This window comes from Accipiter gentilis, chromosome 23 (genome assembly GCF_929443795.1).
Source record: "Accipiter gentilis chromosome 23, bAccGen1.1, whole genome shotgun sequence".
Taxonomy (NCBI): Eukaryota; Metazoa; Chordata; class Aves; order Accipitriformes; family Accipitridae; genus Astur; species Astur gentilis.
Window position 1 is genome coordinate 25,247,595 of NC_064902.1, and position 19,844 is coordinate 25,267,438.

General features: G+C 43.8%; 1 protein-coding gene across 2 annotated transcripts in view; it reads right to left on the minus strand.

Annotated features, from left to right (window-relative positions):
- The window catches only part of FGD5 (FYVE, RhoGEF and PH domain containing 5), a 112,620-nt gene extending 94,645 nt beyond the window's left edge, over window positions 1-17,975 (minus strand). For both annotated transcript variants that reach the window (XM_049826584.1, XM_049826585.1), the window contains exons 1-2: window positions 17,764-17,975; window positions 4,778-7,724 (exon numbers count right to left, since the gene is read on the minus strand). In XM_049826584.1, the coding sequence (XP_049682541.1) occupies window positions 4,778-7,724; window positions 17,764-17,776 (2,960 nt within the window). In that variant the 5' untranslated portion in view covers window positions 17,777-17,975. The remainder of the gene's footprint in view (window positions 1-4,777; window positions 7,725-17,763) is intronic.
- Window positions 17,976-19,844: the final 1,869 nt, after the last annotated feature.

Genomic DNA, 19,844 nt, shown 5'->3' on the forward strand with positions numbered 1-19,844 from the left:
AATAAACTGGCGACTTTAATCATCACATTGGTGTTCCGTCGTCCGGGCCCCGCACGGATGAATCCCTAAACCCTACACCCATGAGGCATCCTTTCCAATGCTAGCACTTCAGATGCTGGCACTGTTGTATCAGTCTCTAAGCACCTGTGTGTTCCTGCTTCAGTCTGGTCAAATTAAAGGAAACATATCACTTGTTTGACACACATAAACCACATCTTTTTCCTGACTTTCTACTGAAGACAATTTTCTCTCCATCTTCTTGAAGAAGCATATCCCTTGGGAATGAAACACATTTACAAAGGAATAGGATGCTGAAGAGGTGATCAGCTTTCTTGATCGTACTAAAGCTGAGAAGCATCAGATAGGTGCCATATGTCTTGAAAAGCAGTGGAAAGTCAGAGCCTTGGGAGTAATTTACAGGCATGAGACTGCACTTCTAGAGACTTACTAGGAATTACCATGAACCTTGGTGTAATTGCACAGAGCACTAGAATCCCCACACTGGCCCCCAAGAATTCACTTGAGAGTCAAAGTCTGAGCGACTCCTGCTGTTCGTTAAGTACAATAATCAGACTGAGGTTCATCTAGTATGTATCAATGACCATTTTATGTAGAAAGATATAGGAATATACAGGTAACAGCAACATGGGCATTTAGCTCATTTCTTAGGAATATTCAACATTGCAGTGGGATTAGCTGTGGAATTGCAGGTGTACTCCTTTTAGTCCTGTCTTCTCCCTATCTTCTTTCCTCTCTGGATTTTGAGCATCTTAGCAGAAAGAAGGATTGAGACTTAGCAAACCTAGTAAATCCAAATTATGGACTCCTAAGTAGAAACCAAAAAGGGGAAATGAAATTCTGAAAACACCCAACCCATGCCATCTTCCTGACCTTATCTAAACCCTGATAAAAGACTCTCTCCATCTCTCCTAAAAGCACTGGAAGTGATACTGTGGTAGACTATGAAATGAGTGTTTGAGGTATCTGTTTCCCATCCCCTTGAGGTTTATCACACTGCCATATGCATGGCTGATGCTCTGAAGGTAAAGCTGGGTTAGTGAAGCTATTCTTTAAGACATGTGCCAGAATACTTTAATGAAACTGACTTTCATCTGATGAAAGTTTAGCCAGTAACTTTGGTGAAATTGCTCTAACTTACAGCTGTTGAGGGTCAGGGCAATGCTATAGGTTACAGTGTACTGTCTCAGAGGTGGGGTGCAGCTGTCTTGCTTTTAGCCTGAACAATTGGTTTGTGGTGCTTTGCACTTTGTAGTGCAACTCTTCAGAGAAGAGGGGTGGCTAGAAAGTGACTTTTCAAAAGCAAATGAAAATCGAGTCTGATTCAGGCTATGTGGACTGGGGAAAGATCAGGGGAATTTTGTCCAGTTCCACTTATGTCCCATTATTTCTACACTGTACAGAAGGTTAATGATGATCTGTATTGTCATACACCCGAATCAGAGTTTAATTATTAATACCAGATAGCTAAACTTTGGGGATACACAATAGCTGCCCTTCAGGGAGCAATATTGCCAGTTCTATTCTGGCAATGGTAATTCTAAGTAAAGATATATTTCTAGAACATTTTCGTTATTGGACTTTTTCTATAAACTTGATTGCTTCTAATTAGAAATTATTGGTTTAAATCTACTCCACATGGTCTTTCCTTTTAAGCAAGAAAATTAAACAGTGAATCTCCTCATCTGTCAATTTCTGTAAGCCCCCCTCCTGCCCTGCTTTTCCCCAATCACACACAGTAGTGGGGTTCCCAGATTATTATAATCTTTTATAGCACTCTCACATTCTGTTCTCTGAAATGTAATAAAAGAGTTGTATGTGGCCATTCATAAAAAACGTTGCAATTCCATAAGGTATCAGCAGATGCTAAATTCCAGTGCTCTGCAGGTGAATTCACCAAAGAGAAGTTCATGGGCTCAAGTCTCACGTATTGCAAGGGTTTAATCCAACATACTTGTACTGTCAGATGGTTGAAATAAGCCTCAGGATATGAGCAGGCTGGAGTTCAAAGTCATTTTTATCCCTGTGTAGTTGTGGTAGAGCTGTGTTTGATAGGTATTCATATTAGAAAGCTTAAATCCATTGAGAGATATTTTAGGCAGAACTGCTTTAGCAGGAAAAAAACCATCCATGTCCATACATCATGTACGCATGTGTAAATAGGTTCATGTACATGTACTTGTACAATTTGCTTTGCTTTATGATTAGACCATACACTGTTTCTCCAAGTATATTATGCCATTGGATGTGTATTACCCATTTACATTTCATCAAAGCTTTTCAGGCACGTCTTTCTCCAAAACATCCTGACAAATACAGCACACAATAGCTACCTCAGCAGCAATATTGCTGTCTGCCTGGTGCTCTTCCCCTCCACCTCAGTTATCTTGATAAAGGGGTTGTTCAGGAGCCTAGCCTTCATTTTTCCCCCAACAGCAAAAAATGCATGCACAACAAGCAGCAGACTGAAAAATTATGTTCACGCCTTGACCTTGAGACTTCCTGAACCAGTTTGGATTGGCTCTCCCTTTGAAACAACAGGCTTCCACAGGAAGTTCATAAATGGGCCCAAGTCACAGCAATTGACGTAGTTTTAATATTTTTAACTTGGTTCTTCAAGAACTACCTAAAATGGGCGGTGTTTCATGCACACAAAGAACTGGCCAGCTTTTCCAAGAGCAAACGTCAGTGCGCTGGGCGCAATGCAAACTGTTGAAAGCAGTGTGACTAATGGGCCATCAGGCCCTGCTAAAACAGCTTCTGCTGAGCACTGCTCTGGGGCTGTGGCTGTGTGCATTGTGAAGCTGCACTGTACTCCACCATGTGCCAGTGTCAGCACCTCTGGGGCTCCCAACACTGTAGGCAGCCAACATCTCCAAAGAGCTAAACCACAGGCCTGTGTCCCAGACCCCTCAGCTTCAGGCATGTTTGGATCCACAACTGTCCTGGTTTCAGCTGGGATAGAGCTAACTGTCTTCCTAGTAGCTGGTACAGGGCTATGTTTTGAGTTCAGCATACGAAGAATGTTGATAACACTGATGTTTTCAGTTGTTGCTCAGTAGTGTTTAGACTAAAGTCAAGGATTTTTTCAGCTTCTCATGCCCAGCCAGGGCACAAGGAGTTGGCACAGGACACAACCAGGGCACCTGACCCAAACTGGCCAATGGTGTATGCCATACCATGGGATGTCCCATCTAGTTTAGGAACTGGGAAGTGGGGGGGGGGGGGGCAGGGAATCACCACTCGGGGTCTGGCGGGGTGTCGGTCGGAGGGTGGTGAGCAATTGCCCTGCGCATCATTTGTACATTCCAATCCTTTTATTACTACTGTTGTCATTTTATTAGTGTTATCATTATCATTATTAGTTTCTTCTGTTCTATTAAACCGTTCTTATCTCAACCCAGGAGTTTTACTTTTTTCCCGATTTCCTCCCCCATCCCACTGGATGGGGGGAAGTGAGTGAGCAGCTGCGTGGTGCTTAGTTGCTGGCTGGGGTTAAACCACGACAACAACTTAAGCACTGATGCAGTTGCTTTGCCCATGTCATACTCGCCTCCCTCATACCCACCAATTCTCGCCTCTCTCAGAAAGACAAAGCACTGTACATCATTCTTGTCTTAGAAATGGTTTGCAAGACTCATTCAGAGTTGTTAAAGAAAAGTCCTTTTACTTCCCAAGTCTGAAATATTGAAAGAGGTATGTGTGAAATGCCCTCACTTTGTTCCATTCAGAATGACAGGGGAAAGGACCAGAAAAAAAAAATGTTGCAAAGAAACAGGAGTATTAAATCTTTAGAAGGAGAATGATGGATGAGAATGGACATGAAAACCTTGCTTTTAAGATGTTTATCTTTTCTACACAGCTCTAACAAAGTGCAACTGCATTAAAGATACTCCTTTTCATTCATTTGCTTTCCACCTTGTTTTCTTATTACCTGTTTAACATGAACTTAATGGAAAACACTCTTCTTATTTACGTCTCTACACTCCACTGATTGTATGCTATAATCTGACAACAGATTCAAATTCAAATTCAAAGGTTTTAAGTGCATTGCTCCTATGTAACTATGAAAAGGACATTTCTTGTTTGCAAATAATCTAATGGAATGGGATGAAAGATTGTTATTAATGTTAGCAATGCATATGATTTCAGACAAAGCTATTTAATTAATTTATAAATCAGTCGCTCTGTCAAAGGGCCATAATGATAGGCTTTAAAATAACTTTTAAAATTAATTGTCTAGTCTGATTAGTTCATGATTTGGGATTTTCTGTCTATACTTAACTGATGTACTTTGCAAGATAAATTATATATATATTGTTGCTTTGAGAAATTGACAGGAATGAAAAAAGGAAGCAGGACCCCTTCTAGCAAATAGGCTCTCTTTTCATTCAGTCAGGAAGTCAGAAACCTTTCTTACTGAAGAACAAAGCAAGCTCTCCCTGCCCCCCCAAGCCAAAAAAATTAGATCCATTGGATGAACCAAATATTTTAAAATGTTCTTTGGTTTTATCTGTAAACCATAGGATCTAGATCCACTGGACTTGCTAGTATACTTTTACAAGGTAGAGTTGATTTGGTGTCTTTGTTTTTTACTGATAAAGGCTTATGTTATATTCTTCTAATCTTTCTTGTAAGCATTTCCTGAGAGGGGGTATAAGCCAAGCAACATGGAGGATATGCCTACGATACCTAGCAGGGGAGGCCTCACCTGTTTGGCCAAGGCTAGCAGGTCTTACATAATAATTTATTACAGTACCTTTCTGTTTCCTGGTCTGTGGTTTGCTGCTTATTCTCAAAGCCAGTGAAGCTGCTCATATCCACATAGCCGTCATTCTCATTAGTAGCAGATAATGCCCTGCTGGGATCTTCAAAAAACTCGGTAAAAGTTCCTGCTCTGGTGGATCTTCGAGGAGGAATTTGTATGTTTTCATAGTCAGAGCTCATAGCAGGAATGTTCTCATAGTCAGATGTGTCAGCATTGGGAAAAGAAATGGACCTAGGTTTCGTTAATGGAAGTGGCATGAAAGGAGGTCTGGACCGGTCCTCGAAGGACTCCACCCTTGACACACTCCTGCTGAATGACTTGGGCGTTCCTTTTCTTTTACCATCCTTATAGAAAAGAATAGCTGAAGGAGACTCAGATGCACGAAGCTTCCCCACATGCGATTTTAGCTGAGGTGAGCTACTTAGGCTCCGCCTGTCCAGCTCCATCAGCCTTGGAGGCCCATGATAGCTGGACTCTGATGAGGACCTTGAAGAGGAAACATTAACATCTACATGGACTTTACTTTCAGTTTTCTTCTTGAATTTTAGAGTGAGGAACCTCTTAAAGGAAGATTTCTTTTTCTTGGAATACTTATCAGGTGAGTCATTCTCTATCAAAAGTGAAGGGGAACTTTTAGTGATTGGCTTTTTGGTGATGTAGGCAAGTTCAAAAGGAGGTGGTATATCAACAACTGAGGATGGAGTAGATATGCCACATGACGAAAGATGATTTCTCTGGGAAAAACTACCTGAGGAACCATTGACACAAGGCAAAGACAAGTTGTCTTCTGTCCTTTTTATTCTACCATCATCCAGTACACAGCCATCACTTTCTCTGTAAACAGAGACAGGCATCTCTCTCCCTTCAACAGAATAAGATCGAGGATATAAAATGAAACGTCTTGACTTGGTTGGCAATGCCCTGTTGGCTTCCATTGGTTTTCCTTCCACTGAAAATAAACTGTTGCTTAAATCTTCAGTCCCAGAGCCATTGCGGCAACACAGTAAATCAGTTTCAGGTCCAGTTTCTTCTGGAACTGTTTCTGGGACATAGCCTGGCATTTTCCCAGAGAGCGACCGTGTTCTAGTGACAATGCTTTTACGATCAATGGGCAGCAAGTTGTTTTCACCATCCATGCCTAATTCATCCCTTTTACTGTGATCAGCTCCTAAATCAGTCTGCCCATCATGAGCAATTTCATTTTCTGCAGGAAGCACATAAGGGTCATCTAGGCAATCACTGCTAGTTTCTCTTTCCTCTGATTCTTCAGGCACAATGACCACTTCAGGGACTGCTAGATTTTCATGCAAGACATGTTTGGTACCACATTCTACATTCATTTTGCCATGCTTACAGACTTCTAACTTTTCCTCAAGTGGGAACTGTTGAGGTGGACTTGGGACACTCTTGCTGAGGCTGTTTGCTTCCACCTCATTGTCTTCAAGTTGCAGCTCAACTGACTTAGAGGTTTCTGCAACACTTTCACGATGCTCTTCAACAGTCACATCTGCCAGCTCTGTCTCCATCCCTGGACTACTAGGTAGACTATCAGAGATCACACTGTCTTCGTTCAGAGAGGTCCCTTCTGCTTGAAGATTCTCATTCAAATGTTCCATGGGTATTTCCTCACCATATTCATTCTCACAAGGAGCAATTTGACAGCCATCATCCATATTTTCTGCATTCACAGTTTCTTCTTCTCCCTTCTCAGTGTCTTTCCTTGCTTCACAGGCTACCTCTGATGTCTTCTTCTCACCTCGCCTCTCAGTGATCTGGCAGCCATCACTGGCATTTCCTGTGTCTGTATTATTGTGCTCATCTGAGTCTGCTTCCTCCTCTTCAGCTGCTGCTTGATGGATGGACTCTCCTAAACCTTTTTCAGCATTGGGTTCATCTTCACATGGTTCTAAGCCAGGTGCTGTTTCTTCACTGGCCTCATCAGGCAGCATGTCAGGGCTTGCACAGTCATCATTTTCTAACTCCCCTTCCATGTTCAAATCAAGCTCTGCATGTGTATTGTGGTCAGCATCATGTGCTAGACATGCATCTCCCTTTTCTAAAATCTCAGGCAGTTCCTCCTCCTCCTGCCCTGCCTTCTCACAGCCTGGGATTGATTCACCTGCGGGTAGTGGCATTACAATGGTATCTTTACAGATATCACCCATTAGTTCCTCATGTCTATTCAAAATGTTATCACTGTCAGTCTTACAATCACCATTGTCCTTAACCAGTTCCAGGTTGTTAGAAGTTTCCTCCTTGTTTTTGGTTTCACTACAATCACCTACAACATCCTCATCTTCATCTACATTCTTGGAACCGTCATTATCTCCATCAGGGGCATCTGAGGACTCCTCACAAAGTGCTTCGGACTGGTCACAGTCTCTGGTTGACTCTTCAGAGTCTGCTTCCACTGGTTCAGCAATATCTGAAGAGTTAAGATGCTCATCTTCAGTGACTTCTCGATTACTGGTATCCTCATCATTAGCAATGCTATCCTCTTCCTTCTCTACCTCTTCTGGAGTTTTCAAGACTTCATTTTCCATAGAGCAGTCTAGGTTCTGATCATGATCATCTTCCAAGTCATTACAGTCTTTGCTGGTCAGCTGAGCTTCAGAAACTACAATGTATTCATTCCCTGCCTCAGATTCTGGGCAATCAGCATTGCATTGGTTTCTTTCATACAGCTCTCCATCAAGACATACCAGTTTCCCATTTGAGCATTTATTTAAGTTATTGTTGGTATAAACACTGGATTTGCCCTCTGTGTCAGCTGAGAATTTTGGCTTGGGAGCAATAGGTGGTTTGGGACCCCTAGACATAGAGTTCGGGCTATGAAGAATATCAGCCCTTGGCAGTGAAGGAGAAAATTTGGAGACAGCTACTGGAGAAAGATGACCAATAATCTTTGGTTTTGGTGCTAGTGGTGGTTTTGTGATTTCTGGAGAAAAGAGAGAAAAGCCATGTTAGTCATCTTGGTTTCTTATTAAAGGCAGCAGAACATATCCTACAGTAGACTTTATCTTAGACCAGTGAATTCTAATGCAGAAGGAATCTGGCCAATAAAAGGCTCAGCTCTGAAAAGAGAACCGAAGGAGCAAAGCACATGCACTGTGCTTCTATGTGGCACTGTAGCTATTCTAGGCAACACGGTTTAACGTCAAAACTGAACTGAACTAGATGCAGCCCTAGCACACCTGGGGAAAGATGTACAGCTGCAGACCCAAGGATGTATCATACACAGATACCCACAGATGGGTAACACCTCCCACACTCAGAAGTACTAATGACATTAGAGACCTTTTGGTTCTGCCCCAGAAATCTGTTTGCCCTAAGATTAAGTATGAACACTTCGATTCATCGATGCTGAAGTGTTTCACAGCAATGAAAGAAATGCCTTTCAGCCATAGTAGCTGTTTTTATAACACAGTACAAACACTTTGTAGCAATGATTTTAATTTCAATATGTAGTTTGCAGAACTATAGCACTGAACAAAATTAGTTCTACCAACAGATCAAGGTTTAACTCAACCCAGCCAAACTGAAGTGAACACTTGGTGCCCAGACACACAGTCTTCCCATCTGCCATTACCATGATAACAAAATAATGAAGTTACATTTTGTTTGTCAAACAATATAATCATGAGGGATAAGATGGTTTGCTAAAAGCTTGGCTAATACTTTACATTAATTATGCAGCTGAGCTATAATGCACTGAATGAGATACTTCAACCCAAAACATGAAGAGAGTTACTGGTTTAAGCTTAAGTTCAGTTTTCAGTGTACAGCTTCTTCAGTCCTTTCTTTAGTCAAAAGATTCTCCATCCTCCTGTAAATGACAGGACCCCTTGCGGGTACAATCTTCTCTGAACATCAAAATATACTTTTAAAAAGTGAATTATCTTGCAAAATAAGGCCAGTCAGGGTCTCTAAACTATTTCTAGTGGAAGTGCTGACACACATGTAGGGGAATTCAAGCAGACTGACAATAAGCTAGATTGAAGCTATATGAATTAAGTCATATATGGCCATTTTACTCACAGTATAGTTTACACACCACAGCCATTTCCAGCTGTCTTGGTCCTGAAATTAATATTCTTTAAATAACTAAATGAAATGCTGAAAGGCTGCATAAATAGGCAACAATAGGGATCCTCCCTCATGAGATTTTAGATAAGATAAAATATGTGGTGTGAAGAAGCCAGCACACCAAATGGTTACAGATGGTAATAAGTAAAGAGAAGGGGTTTGCTCTTACTAACGTTTCCTAGCCATCAGTAGGTAATTACATGGTTAATCAATCAGAAATCTCTAATACTTTTTATAATTTTGATTAACACATTTTAGTGGAAAAAGGGGAGCTCTCCATTGTAAGAAAAAGCACAGGACAAACTATTTCACCATGAGAGAGACAGGAACAATTTTTTATGCAAAATCTTCATGCCCTACACACAGGAAATAAGGCAACAGCACCTCAAGAGCCACCATTTGGGACATGAGTCCTATGCAAAATTCTATCCTAAATCATGGTATAAGTTTCAGGAAGTGTAGCTACTGTGCTGTTATATTTTGGAATGCAGACTTTTGACATGTGGAAGTGAAGACAATTAAAATTCAGCTGTGCACCATACTGAGAAAAAAGTAATCCTGAATGCAAACTGCTTAAAAATGATTCTCTGATTGTTCTGATATTTGGTGTCATGGCACTTTTCTTATTGTTATCTTAGTCCAACTGGAGTAATTTGTATAGAACTAATACTGGCATATTTGGTTAGACTCTGGGAGATATAAGAGATTGTTTCTTCGGATCTTCTTAACCTTGCTGAAATTTCTCCCAATACTTAGAAAGACGCTGACAATTCAGCATACTGATGTAGGCAGAAAACAGTCTTTCTAGAATTATGAGACTCCAAAGAGAGTTCATCTAAGTTCAAAACTGAGTCAGTGGTCTCAGCTGAGCCCAGAAGGAATGAAAAGTCTTTACTAATCAGGCACCTTATTGCATATACTGATTAAGAATTACTCTGTATCTGGGGTTTTATCCAATCCAGCTTCATGTGTGGGAGGCTTAAAACAACTTGTGGAAAAGGAGGGAGAGAGAACTGCATATTCACCACTCTCACAGTATCCACTGCTGCTTTGAGCTGCAGGGCATCTGTCTAATTACTGAAATCACAGAATGGGTAGCTAATCTTTCCCTACAGATTATTTTGGAAACGTTATGTGCCAAACACTTACTTCACCGTTGCTGAAGTACCATCACTTCTCTTGCAGCCAGCAGCAAGTCTGCAGCAGTTGAAGGCTGCAGAGTGCTGACAACAGTTGCCAGTTAAAAACAGGGAGAGAATAGAAGTGGGTTGAGTATCTCATAAGCCTGGCTCACCAGGGGGATCTACCTTTTGCATTTTTAAATCAGTTATTGCAATGACTGAACACTCCAAACTAAATTTCTGGTAGCAAAATGCATGAAATTCTTATTAGCTAAAACTGGGTCCTCACACCTTTCCCAACAGAAATCAGTAATGGACCACTTACCACCATAATGAGGCATTTTTAGAGCTAACTCCAAGGAAGAAACATCACTTTGGAGGTACTATGCCACTTCCTGCAGTGTCTGGCTTTTCCTAGGAATGTCTATCCAAGAGTAGGACACAAATATATCTACTCCATTCCTGGTATGTGACAAGGCTTGAGCACAGTCTCTGCACTCTAATCCTTGTCCTTGTCAGACATGGTGTCTGTACTGAAACACTGAGTAATGAGAAAAAGACTGGACTGTAAAGAATGCCAGGATCTCCCAAGCTTTGTCTCATAAACAAATCTGAAATAAAATAATGTAAGGAACTCATTTCCTTTATGTAAAATAACCATGCATTCATCAAGATAAAAAAAAAAAAAGGCTTAAACACAGTTACCCACTTTCTCTCCAGTGATAATTTTCTACAGCAAAAGGAATCAAGTAATCTTGAGTTTTTCCTTCTGCTACCTTCAGTAACATTGCTAGTGGAAGAGAACTTACGGTAATGGACCCTGTTCATAGTATAGTAATAATAGGCAATGTGATATCCTACTCTTACCCACTTGTGCCAGCTACTGGTCACAACTGATTCCTTCCATAGTTTTTTCCTAACTGTTCTGTGTGTTGGATCTTGCCTTTCACGAGGCTTTTTAAACAATTATTTTCCTTTTTTTGGGGGGTGGAGGGAGGCAGTGGAAGGAGTACAAGTGTTTGTTTAAAAAATAACCCAAATAATTGCTGACAAGAAAGCACTGCTCTTTGCCTTTTATCACAACAATTTCATTCTGCTTCAATTTCTGCTTCCTTTGCTGTCTGGGCCACTTGAAAATTTCTGGCTGTAACTTCTAAATGGACACAAAACAACATTGCACCATAAGGAATGTGTATGTTCACAAATAATTGCGCATGTTTATTTTAGGATGTGTTTTATGTTGGAGGGAGACACACCCACCTTGTGCTTAAAAGGAAACTCTTGGGGAATAGGAATTTCTTTAGCCTGCTCCTCCCCTTATTGTTCAATGCTTCCTTGTACTGACAAGGACCGCTTCCTCTCCTTACCCACCTTCCTTCAGGCAAACCTGCATTTCAGCATGGTTTCGCTCCTGCCATGGCCCATATGAAATTACATTACCCTCCTCCCCTCCAAGTTTCTAAGCAGTGAACATTAGCCTAGCAGCTCTCCTGGAATGGCAATCAACCCATATGGCCTCCACTGTTCAAGTGTTTCTTAAGAAACAATAAACATTTTGTAGTGAGGTATTGCCTGAAACACTGCAACTACCCACTTTAAAAAGTTCTCCCAGTTTAGGAATTAGCCTAGAATTTAATTAAGGCTTACAAGGGACCATGTCTACCAACACCACTACCCCCCATCAACCAGCTGGTTTTGGGGTGAAGACCTAATTAAACATGGAGGTTTCACATTTGCGGGGATATTTGTAGACATGTCCCTGGCCCATGGTCTTTGATGGTCGCCCAAGAAACAACTTAGCTCCACAGTGCAGATACTAGTTCCAGCCTTGACTGGTGCCATAATCCAGTTCAGGCATCTCTTAAGATGCTGAAAGTAGCTTTTTCTGACAAACAAACTTTTGTGGACCTGTGTTTTCTTCATGCCTTTGGCATTAATTCTATGCTAAAATGGGAGAGACATTAAGGGCAGAGGACAGAAATGCACTGCATAGTTCAGGGACCTGCAAAGCTTTTGGATGGAAGTGACAACCCAGGTGGAGGGACCACATTGCAACAGTAGGATGAGACTGCACCAAACCTAGAATCCCAGTGGAAACCAATGAGCACAAGTCCTGTCTGGCACTGCTCCTGCCCAGGAAGAAGGGATTGAAATTCACAATGGAAAGACAGGAGATAGAGGGAGAATGTCCAGACAAGGGCATCAGAATGTCTCATTCAGCTCTGATCAGGGGCTGTATAGTTTCACACAGCTATATCAGAACAGTTAAAACTTGTCTTCTATAAGACTTTGGTCTGAAGTCAGCAAAAGGTGGACTATATACTTTAGTATCATCCTTATCTTATTCCTGTAATGAATTGCTCACTTTTAAAATAAAGCCCTTATTTCCAGTTATTGCTGCCTGGCTTCTATCTCCAGCATTTGTTATTGTTTCTTCCACTGGATTAAAGACCCTTTTATTATTCAGTATTTCTCTAGGGAAGACATATACTTCCCTACAGCTATGTCCTGGTACATTCTTCTTTTTGGTAAACTGAACAAATGAACTCATTATTGCAGTTGGACAATTTTGCCTTTCCTGAAGTCTTTTCTTTTGGATTATTTCTGAACCTTTTCCAATTTTCCAATAGCCCCTATAAAATAGATAGAGCAGAGCTATGGGAAGAATTCCACAGTGGATACCGATCATGCTGTCTACAGAGTTCAGTACTTTCTTAGACCTAGTTCTCACTATTCTCCATTAGCTTGTTACTGTATCAGGTCGACTTGCTTGTCCATTATGACCTCTGAACTGTTCACAACACTGTGTGGCCTGTTCATTGTGTCTACACTGATAACTTTATATGACTTAACTGTAATTTGCTTGAATGGATCCAACTTAATGATCCACATATAACTGCCCTGCCTACTTTGTTAATTACCTTTTCACCAATCTTTACATTATAAAGTGAACTTTGTCATCTGATACTTTTCTATTTGCTTTCCTACCAAGGAAAACGGTTGGACACTATCAACATAATCCTGGTTCCAGCACTGTGCATACCACCATTTGATAATGTTACAGAGATAACTACTGCAGAGATTCGCTGCCAGTTAGCAAGTCCTCTGTCTAATTAACCCAGACTTCAATTCTGTTATCTAAATGCTTTTCTCTTAAATCAGAATGCGCTACTAAAATACTACACAAACATCAATGTATCTCTTTGCATCTATACAGTTGCCTTTATCAAGCAAATCTGTAACTTCTTCCAAAGACTGGGATCAAATTCCCCATTCGAGGCAAGCAAAGTCCCACTATTGAGGAAATGAGAGTAAGCAACCTTAAGAATAGCAGTAAATGTAGGAATTCATTTACATGTCACTTGTCAAAACACTTATTATAGACATAAAAATTATTTGGACCAGGAAGGATAGAAGTTATTTCATGGTAGCATTTCTATGTTATGAACTAGGCATCGACATGAAACAACAAAGAACCTATCCTATACCAGCAGCCATCATGCTCATGCTCCCTCTCATATCACAGCATGACAATGGTGTCTAAGAGCTCATACCATTGACAAGAGCCATGTGTGTCAAGTGCTGCACAAGCCCAGAAACTCATGGAAACAGTGTGACTGCACTGTACAGTCATAGGTAGAAGTTTCCACACCTCAGCTACCAAAATGACACCAAGTTTTTACAAAGCAGGACAGAGAGGAAATTCTGTACCTGTGTCTATTGCAGCTTGTCTAATACATGGGTTTATATTTTGACCATGGTGCTTACTTCTTAGAGAAGAAATTGTTCTGAGAGAATGGTAGACAGAGCTTCCTATCAAAATAACACATAGAGCTTCACTGTAAGTGAAAAGGACAGCTCTTCTTTGCAGATGAAGAGCTGGTTTTGGACCTGGCCAGAACATGGGCACCAACCACTATAGTAACGCTGCCAGGAATGTAAGGCAAGCCAAGCAGAGAGTCTCCTAAAACTCATTTATTACATTTTCAGTACAGGAAGCTGTAGGTTCCAACCTGTAATTACAATTCTGCCAGCTGTCCAAGTCAGACAGTGTGAGGGTGTGTTTAAGCTGCCTATGTAGATAAGCCATTTTAATGTCATTCTGAATTAAGTACCAAGCATAAGCTGTATAACATGCTTCAATATGTTGGAGATTAAACAGATGAGGTAGCATAATTTACAAAGAAAGTATAATCTCTTTGAGGGGTTCAACTCATAAAACACCAGTGCTGTCACTGGTAGGACCTCAGGATGTACTGTAAATAACTGAGATGTCATTAATTTTCCAATATTCGCTGCGATTGTAGTTCTCTTTGTTTTGCAGCATGTAAATGCATCACTTCACACTGTCATAGAAAAGTCTGAAATGACAAAAGTGACATAAGAAATGAAAACAGTTGCATGGGGGTCACTTGAAATGGAGAAGGTAATTAGACTAGGATTTTCTAATGATCTAGGAGTGCAAGTCTTCCCTTCAAATGGGACCTCAGTCCAGATTAGGTATCAGCTCCCACTTTGACTTGAACAGGAATTAGATACTTAAGTGTCTTCTGAGAATTGGGGTTTTAGGCACCTGAGAACTGAGGTCCTGTTCAAAGCCAGCAGGTCGCTGGCTCCTAAATGCCTCAGATATTTATGAAAATGGTATTTCAGCTTCTGCATAAGTCTGATACTTTTGAAAAACATCTATCCTCTCTTATCAGTATATGTTCTTCAAATGTGTCATCAAAACCACTCTGTATATAGCAAGAAGCCTCTACTAGTGTGAAGACAGACCTATAGTCACTAGTAACTATCCCATGGGAATTTTGTCTTCTTACAAATCTTAATTGAAATATTAACAACTGGGATGTCAGAGCACATCCCACTCTGCAGAAATAAAATGCTGTTCTGTACAGTTACTGGAATCCATCCTCTATGATTAGATCAATGCACGTGACTCTGGGATATCAGATCAATAGCTTACAAATTTCTCTTACTGTATAACTTTATTGCAGCCATCTGTAAATAGAATACAACAGCATAACATCCCACAGAGAAACACTACTGGGGAAGGGGAAAAATCTAAAGACAATATAATCAGAAAAGGATGAATTTCAACACCCAAAATATCTTGATCCTGAAAATTCTCCAGCATTTTCACTGTCTCTAGCAGACTGTACATACAAATCTGGTAGGGCTGGAGGGCCTGACTATGAAAAAACACATGTACATGACAATTAAATAATCTTGGTTTTAAATTACTGGCATATATTTCTTTTTATGTAACTGTAAGTGTTTGTGATGTTTCCAATTTGGCTGTGATTTCGCAACAGGAAGTTCACACTGCAGCAGACAGCTTATATTCACCTGTTGTTTCATATATTGCTTCCTAGAAGCCAAAGAAGATGTCAGTTAAAATTCTCTGACAGGTACATATGGCAGCTTTTCCTATATCATTTTCAGTAGCAGCTGAAAGAATATATAGTCTGCTTACACCTCTGAACAATCTGGAGTCTAACATCTGTACATTCTTCCTATGGGCAGCATCATTTCAGCACCTGGCAAACAAATCAGTGCTTAGAGGCTGGAAGATCCCATGTATGAGGCTGGGAGATGGGGGACTGCCTCTTGTCTCTTACCACAGATTTCCTGTGACCTTGGGTGGATTGCTTCATCTTTCTTTTCATATCAGTTCTACATCTCTGAGGATAATCCATATCTCCCTTCCTGTTTTCTGTCTGTCGTTATTCTAACTTCTGTGGGATCAAGGCTACCATATATCCTTGCACATACAACTGGGCTGACTGGTGCTATGTATTACTTACTGTAATACAAAGATTGCTAATGCTGTTCCCTGACTTGTGCCAGTTAATAAATACCCCTCTCCTTCAGATTCAGTAGGAAGTTCTGCTTTGCACTGGTGGGAGAGACATTCCTTGCATTGTGTGAATGTACAAAACAAAGGCTGAGAAGGGATATGAGCACTCTATAAATACAACCTGGAGGTAAACACCAGAGGAGGAAAAGAACTATTTTTAAGCAAAAGGACAATGTAATCACAAGAATAAATGGCGATGAATCTGGCTGAGAAACTAGAAGAACTAGCAATCATAAAAGGTTCTCAGTTTTGTGAGAGGAATAGCAGGAGAGCTACCTAAAAAGTTTTTGTTTAACATATAATTTGATTAATTAATAAAACAAGTAATATAACCATGAGTTCTGTAACAACAGGTAATGCTTTTGGTAATGAAGGTAGTCCCATTCAGTCCTACATTCCTGAAAAAGAAAACTGCTAATACAATATGAGTCTATATGAATGGATACATCTGATATTCCTTACACTGCACTTCCACTGACAACAGGAACAGATTAGAGCCGGTCTGTTTTAAATAGTGGAGAGATGAAGAAAGAGAAGTTGGAGCTTCATGGCTAAAGCAATTTTTGGCTGGCTCACTTAACTTTCAAATGAGTTTGTCTCCTGGGAGGGACAGAGTCCGGTCCAGACAGGATCAGAAAATAGAATGGAAGTGTCACCACTTTTTGGGTAGGAGAGTGTCTTACTCCCCACTCTAAGGGGAAAGAGAACCTCTTGCTTTAAACTCAGAGGAGTGGTATGACATGCTGATACAACAGCAGAGGGCTGCGTTTGACCTAAAAGATCCTTTCCAATCCTATGTTCCTGTGTTTTGGCAAACAATGATTCACAGTTTTCCAACACATGATAGTTGTAGGGCACGGTATCTAGCAGTGAAATCTCTGGGCTTCAGGATATACCCATGGAAGTCAGGTACCCAGCAACATTCACCTTCTGGAACAAGGAAACACAGTGGAAAATTTTAGGGCTAACACAAAGGGACTGTTCATCTTTAATTCTAGATGCAGCATTAGATTTTTCTAAGTAACTCCAGAGTTAGTAATAATTATTTCCTGGATTGTTATGGTTTTTTTACACACATGCATCACCCCTGAAAATCAGAAAGTGTTGGTGGAGAATTTAAAGTTTGCCCCAATTTTCCAGTGACTTCTTTTACTGTTTAACTGTTGAACGTCTTGTCTTTAATATCTGTTCCCTTCTCATCCTGTCTCTTTGACCTTCCCAGTTGACATCAAGGAAAAATTCTGGGAAGTTAACAGAAGGAAGGAGGAAGGCTTTGGGCTTGCCTTGGAGAGAAAATTCAGCAAAAACCATTACCTCCCCCCAAACCACACTTTCGGAAAGAAAGTCACAGCAAAATTCCCGGGGGCTTTGCGAAGGGTTGAGCGTGTCCGAGGGCAGAGCAGGTACAGAGCCGCGTCCCTCCGCAGGCGCAGCCCTCCCGATCTCCCAGTGCGGTTGTCCCCGGAACGCCCCGCCTCGCCCGGGCTTGCTGCTTGTCCCCATCCCGGCGGGGCGAGCGACGGGGCATGGACAGCCCCGGGGTGCGCGGTGCCCCGCGGGGAGCCAGTGAGCACCTGCCGGGGCGGGGAGAAGCACCGGGCCAGCCCTGGACGGAGAGTGCCTGGAGGAGAGCGCCAGCCCCGGTGGCACGGCCCAGGAGCTGCCGGCCCCGCAGGAGGGATGCCGGGGCGGCGGGGGTGCAAGCCCCGGAGGAGCGGTGCGCGGACGGAGGGTTCGGGGGCGGGGGGGGGGGGTGCCGTCCCAGTGGTATCGGCCCCGGAGGCGGGGTGTGCCGGCCCGAGGGAAGGAGGGTGCCGGTACCGGAGGAAGGAAGCCCGCCCGGCGCTTGCCGGCCCCAGGGAAAAGACGTCCGGAGGCGGAGAGCCATCCCGGCGGGCCCGCGCACTTACCGGCGTTGCTCATCTTCCACCGCAACTTTGCTTGCTGGCTGCCCCGGGCGCTCAGAGCATGGTCCCGGGGGGCCGCCGCCGCCGCCTTCGCCCCGCGCGGACGCGCCCGGCCCTACAGCCCCTCCGGGGGCATGGGAGCGCAGGAGGGGCAGCCGGACCCGGAGCGGCGGGCTGGGCAGGCGGCGGTGCCGGCTCGGGGGCGGTCAGCGCTCGGCGCGCCTCCGCCCTGCCCCGCGCGCGGCCCGTCGGGGGGCGGTGGCGGCGGCCGGCGCCGGGGCCCCGCACGGCCGGCGGCGCGCGGGGCTGGGCCGGGCGGGGCCGGGCTGGGCAGGGCGCGCCGGCTCCGCGCAGGCATCCCCCGCCGCCGAGCGCGCCCGCTGTCTCGGGCGGGGGGCGGGGGGGCGAGGGACGCGGCACGGATGCCCAAGAGCGCGAACATTTAAAGGCGCGGCGGGTCGCCCTGTCCTTCGTCCCCCTGTCGCGTGCCCCGCTCCTTGTCCGCCGCCCTTGGTCCCTCTTTGCACCCTCCTTCGTCCCCCTCCCTCCATTCCCCCTCCCGCCTTCTCCCCTCCCTCCCTCCCTCCCTATCTCTTCCATCCCCCTTCCCTCCTTCCATTCCCTCCCTCCCTCCTCTCCCCTTCAATCCTTTTCCCCCTCTTCATCCTTTTCCCCCGTCCATCTTTCCCTCCTCTCCAGCCTTTCCCCCCCTCCATCCATCCTCCTCAATCCATTCATCCCCACCTCCTCCTCCCCCACCCCCGCTCCATTCCCCCGTGAGACACGACCGCCCGAGCCTAGGAACCCACACGGATCGAGGCTCGGGGAACCCCCCCCAGCCCCGCCCCGCCTCGCCTCGCCTCGCCTCGGGCGCATTCCCCCGGCCCGGAGCATCCCTGCGTAGCCGACAGCACCTGCTGCTGGAAGCGGTGTCTGAGTGCAGGGAAGTCACAGACGGTCTCTCGCATACAAAACACGCTTGCTCAGAGCAGTTTCAGACAGCTCCAGACTGCTGTCTTTTCCCCTCTCCCATAAACTAGCTCCTGGCTCAATGAAGTTAACGCAGGCATCCGGTGGCTGGGCCCTTCTCCCCGTTTTCGGGCTGGCAGCAGCACTAACCCCCAGACGAGGGTTGGATCGCCCTCTTCCTCTCAATGGAGGCATAATATAGCCCTGCTACCTTTCCCGGCAGAGCTGGTATTGCCCACCACAACTCTGCAAATTTCCTCCCCTGGCAAAGAAACCCCAGGAGGGCTGAGCTGACCCCAAGGGTCGCTTCCCTAGTCAGGGAGGGGCCATTCCTCCCCAGGCCAGGACGGCTGCTCACAGCCATTCCAGAGCCCTGAATGCCAGCAAGCTGGGGAGGGGAAGAATCAGCACATTGTACCTGCCCAGAGTCCAGGCCAGGATGTATGTGAAGCAGTCAGGTCGTGCTTTGACATTTTGAATCCCACAGAAATCTGGACTATTGCTAACACCATCCAGAGCAACTTCATTTTAGATGCTGTTAGTTCTGCTTTTGCAAAATACCTAATAACTAACATCATCCTGCTGGCAGATGCTCTGTAGTATAGTCAAAGCTCTTTTTCCTGACCTTTCGATGCTGTCACACTGTGACTGATGGGGTGTAGAGTGCCTTGCACGTTAGTGCACAGATCTCTGAAGGCAAAAAGCAAGCAGTGAGGGAAATGGGAATTCGACCCTTCTTTCTGTGGGCTTGAGTCTCTCCCACTGAGGCTGGTATCCAGGAATGCTAGGTTCTGCTTCTCTAGGGGACCCTGGTTGTATCATTACACCTCTATGCAAGCATTTGCAATCCTGTATGGTTTTGGAAATGCATAAATTCACAGTAGCGACTCTTTCATTACTACTCTGACTGACACGGATGAGATGGAAACGCCTGTATCTTCCCGCATAGCATAACATGACTGGTGTGTGCCCTGGTGCATGGAATGAAATGGGTTTCCCTGGCCCACCTATGACAGGCAGTCATTCGGCCTTTTCTCATCTTCATGTACTGGTCCCTGATTTATTCTTCCCACCTGCAGCCTTGATGTCTGTGTCAATCAACACAAATAACTTCT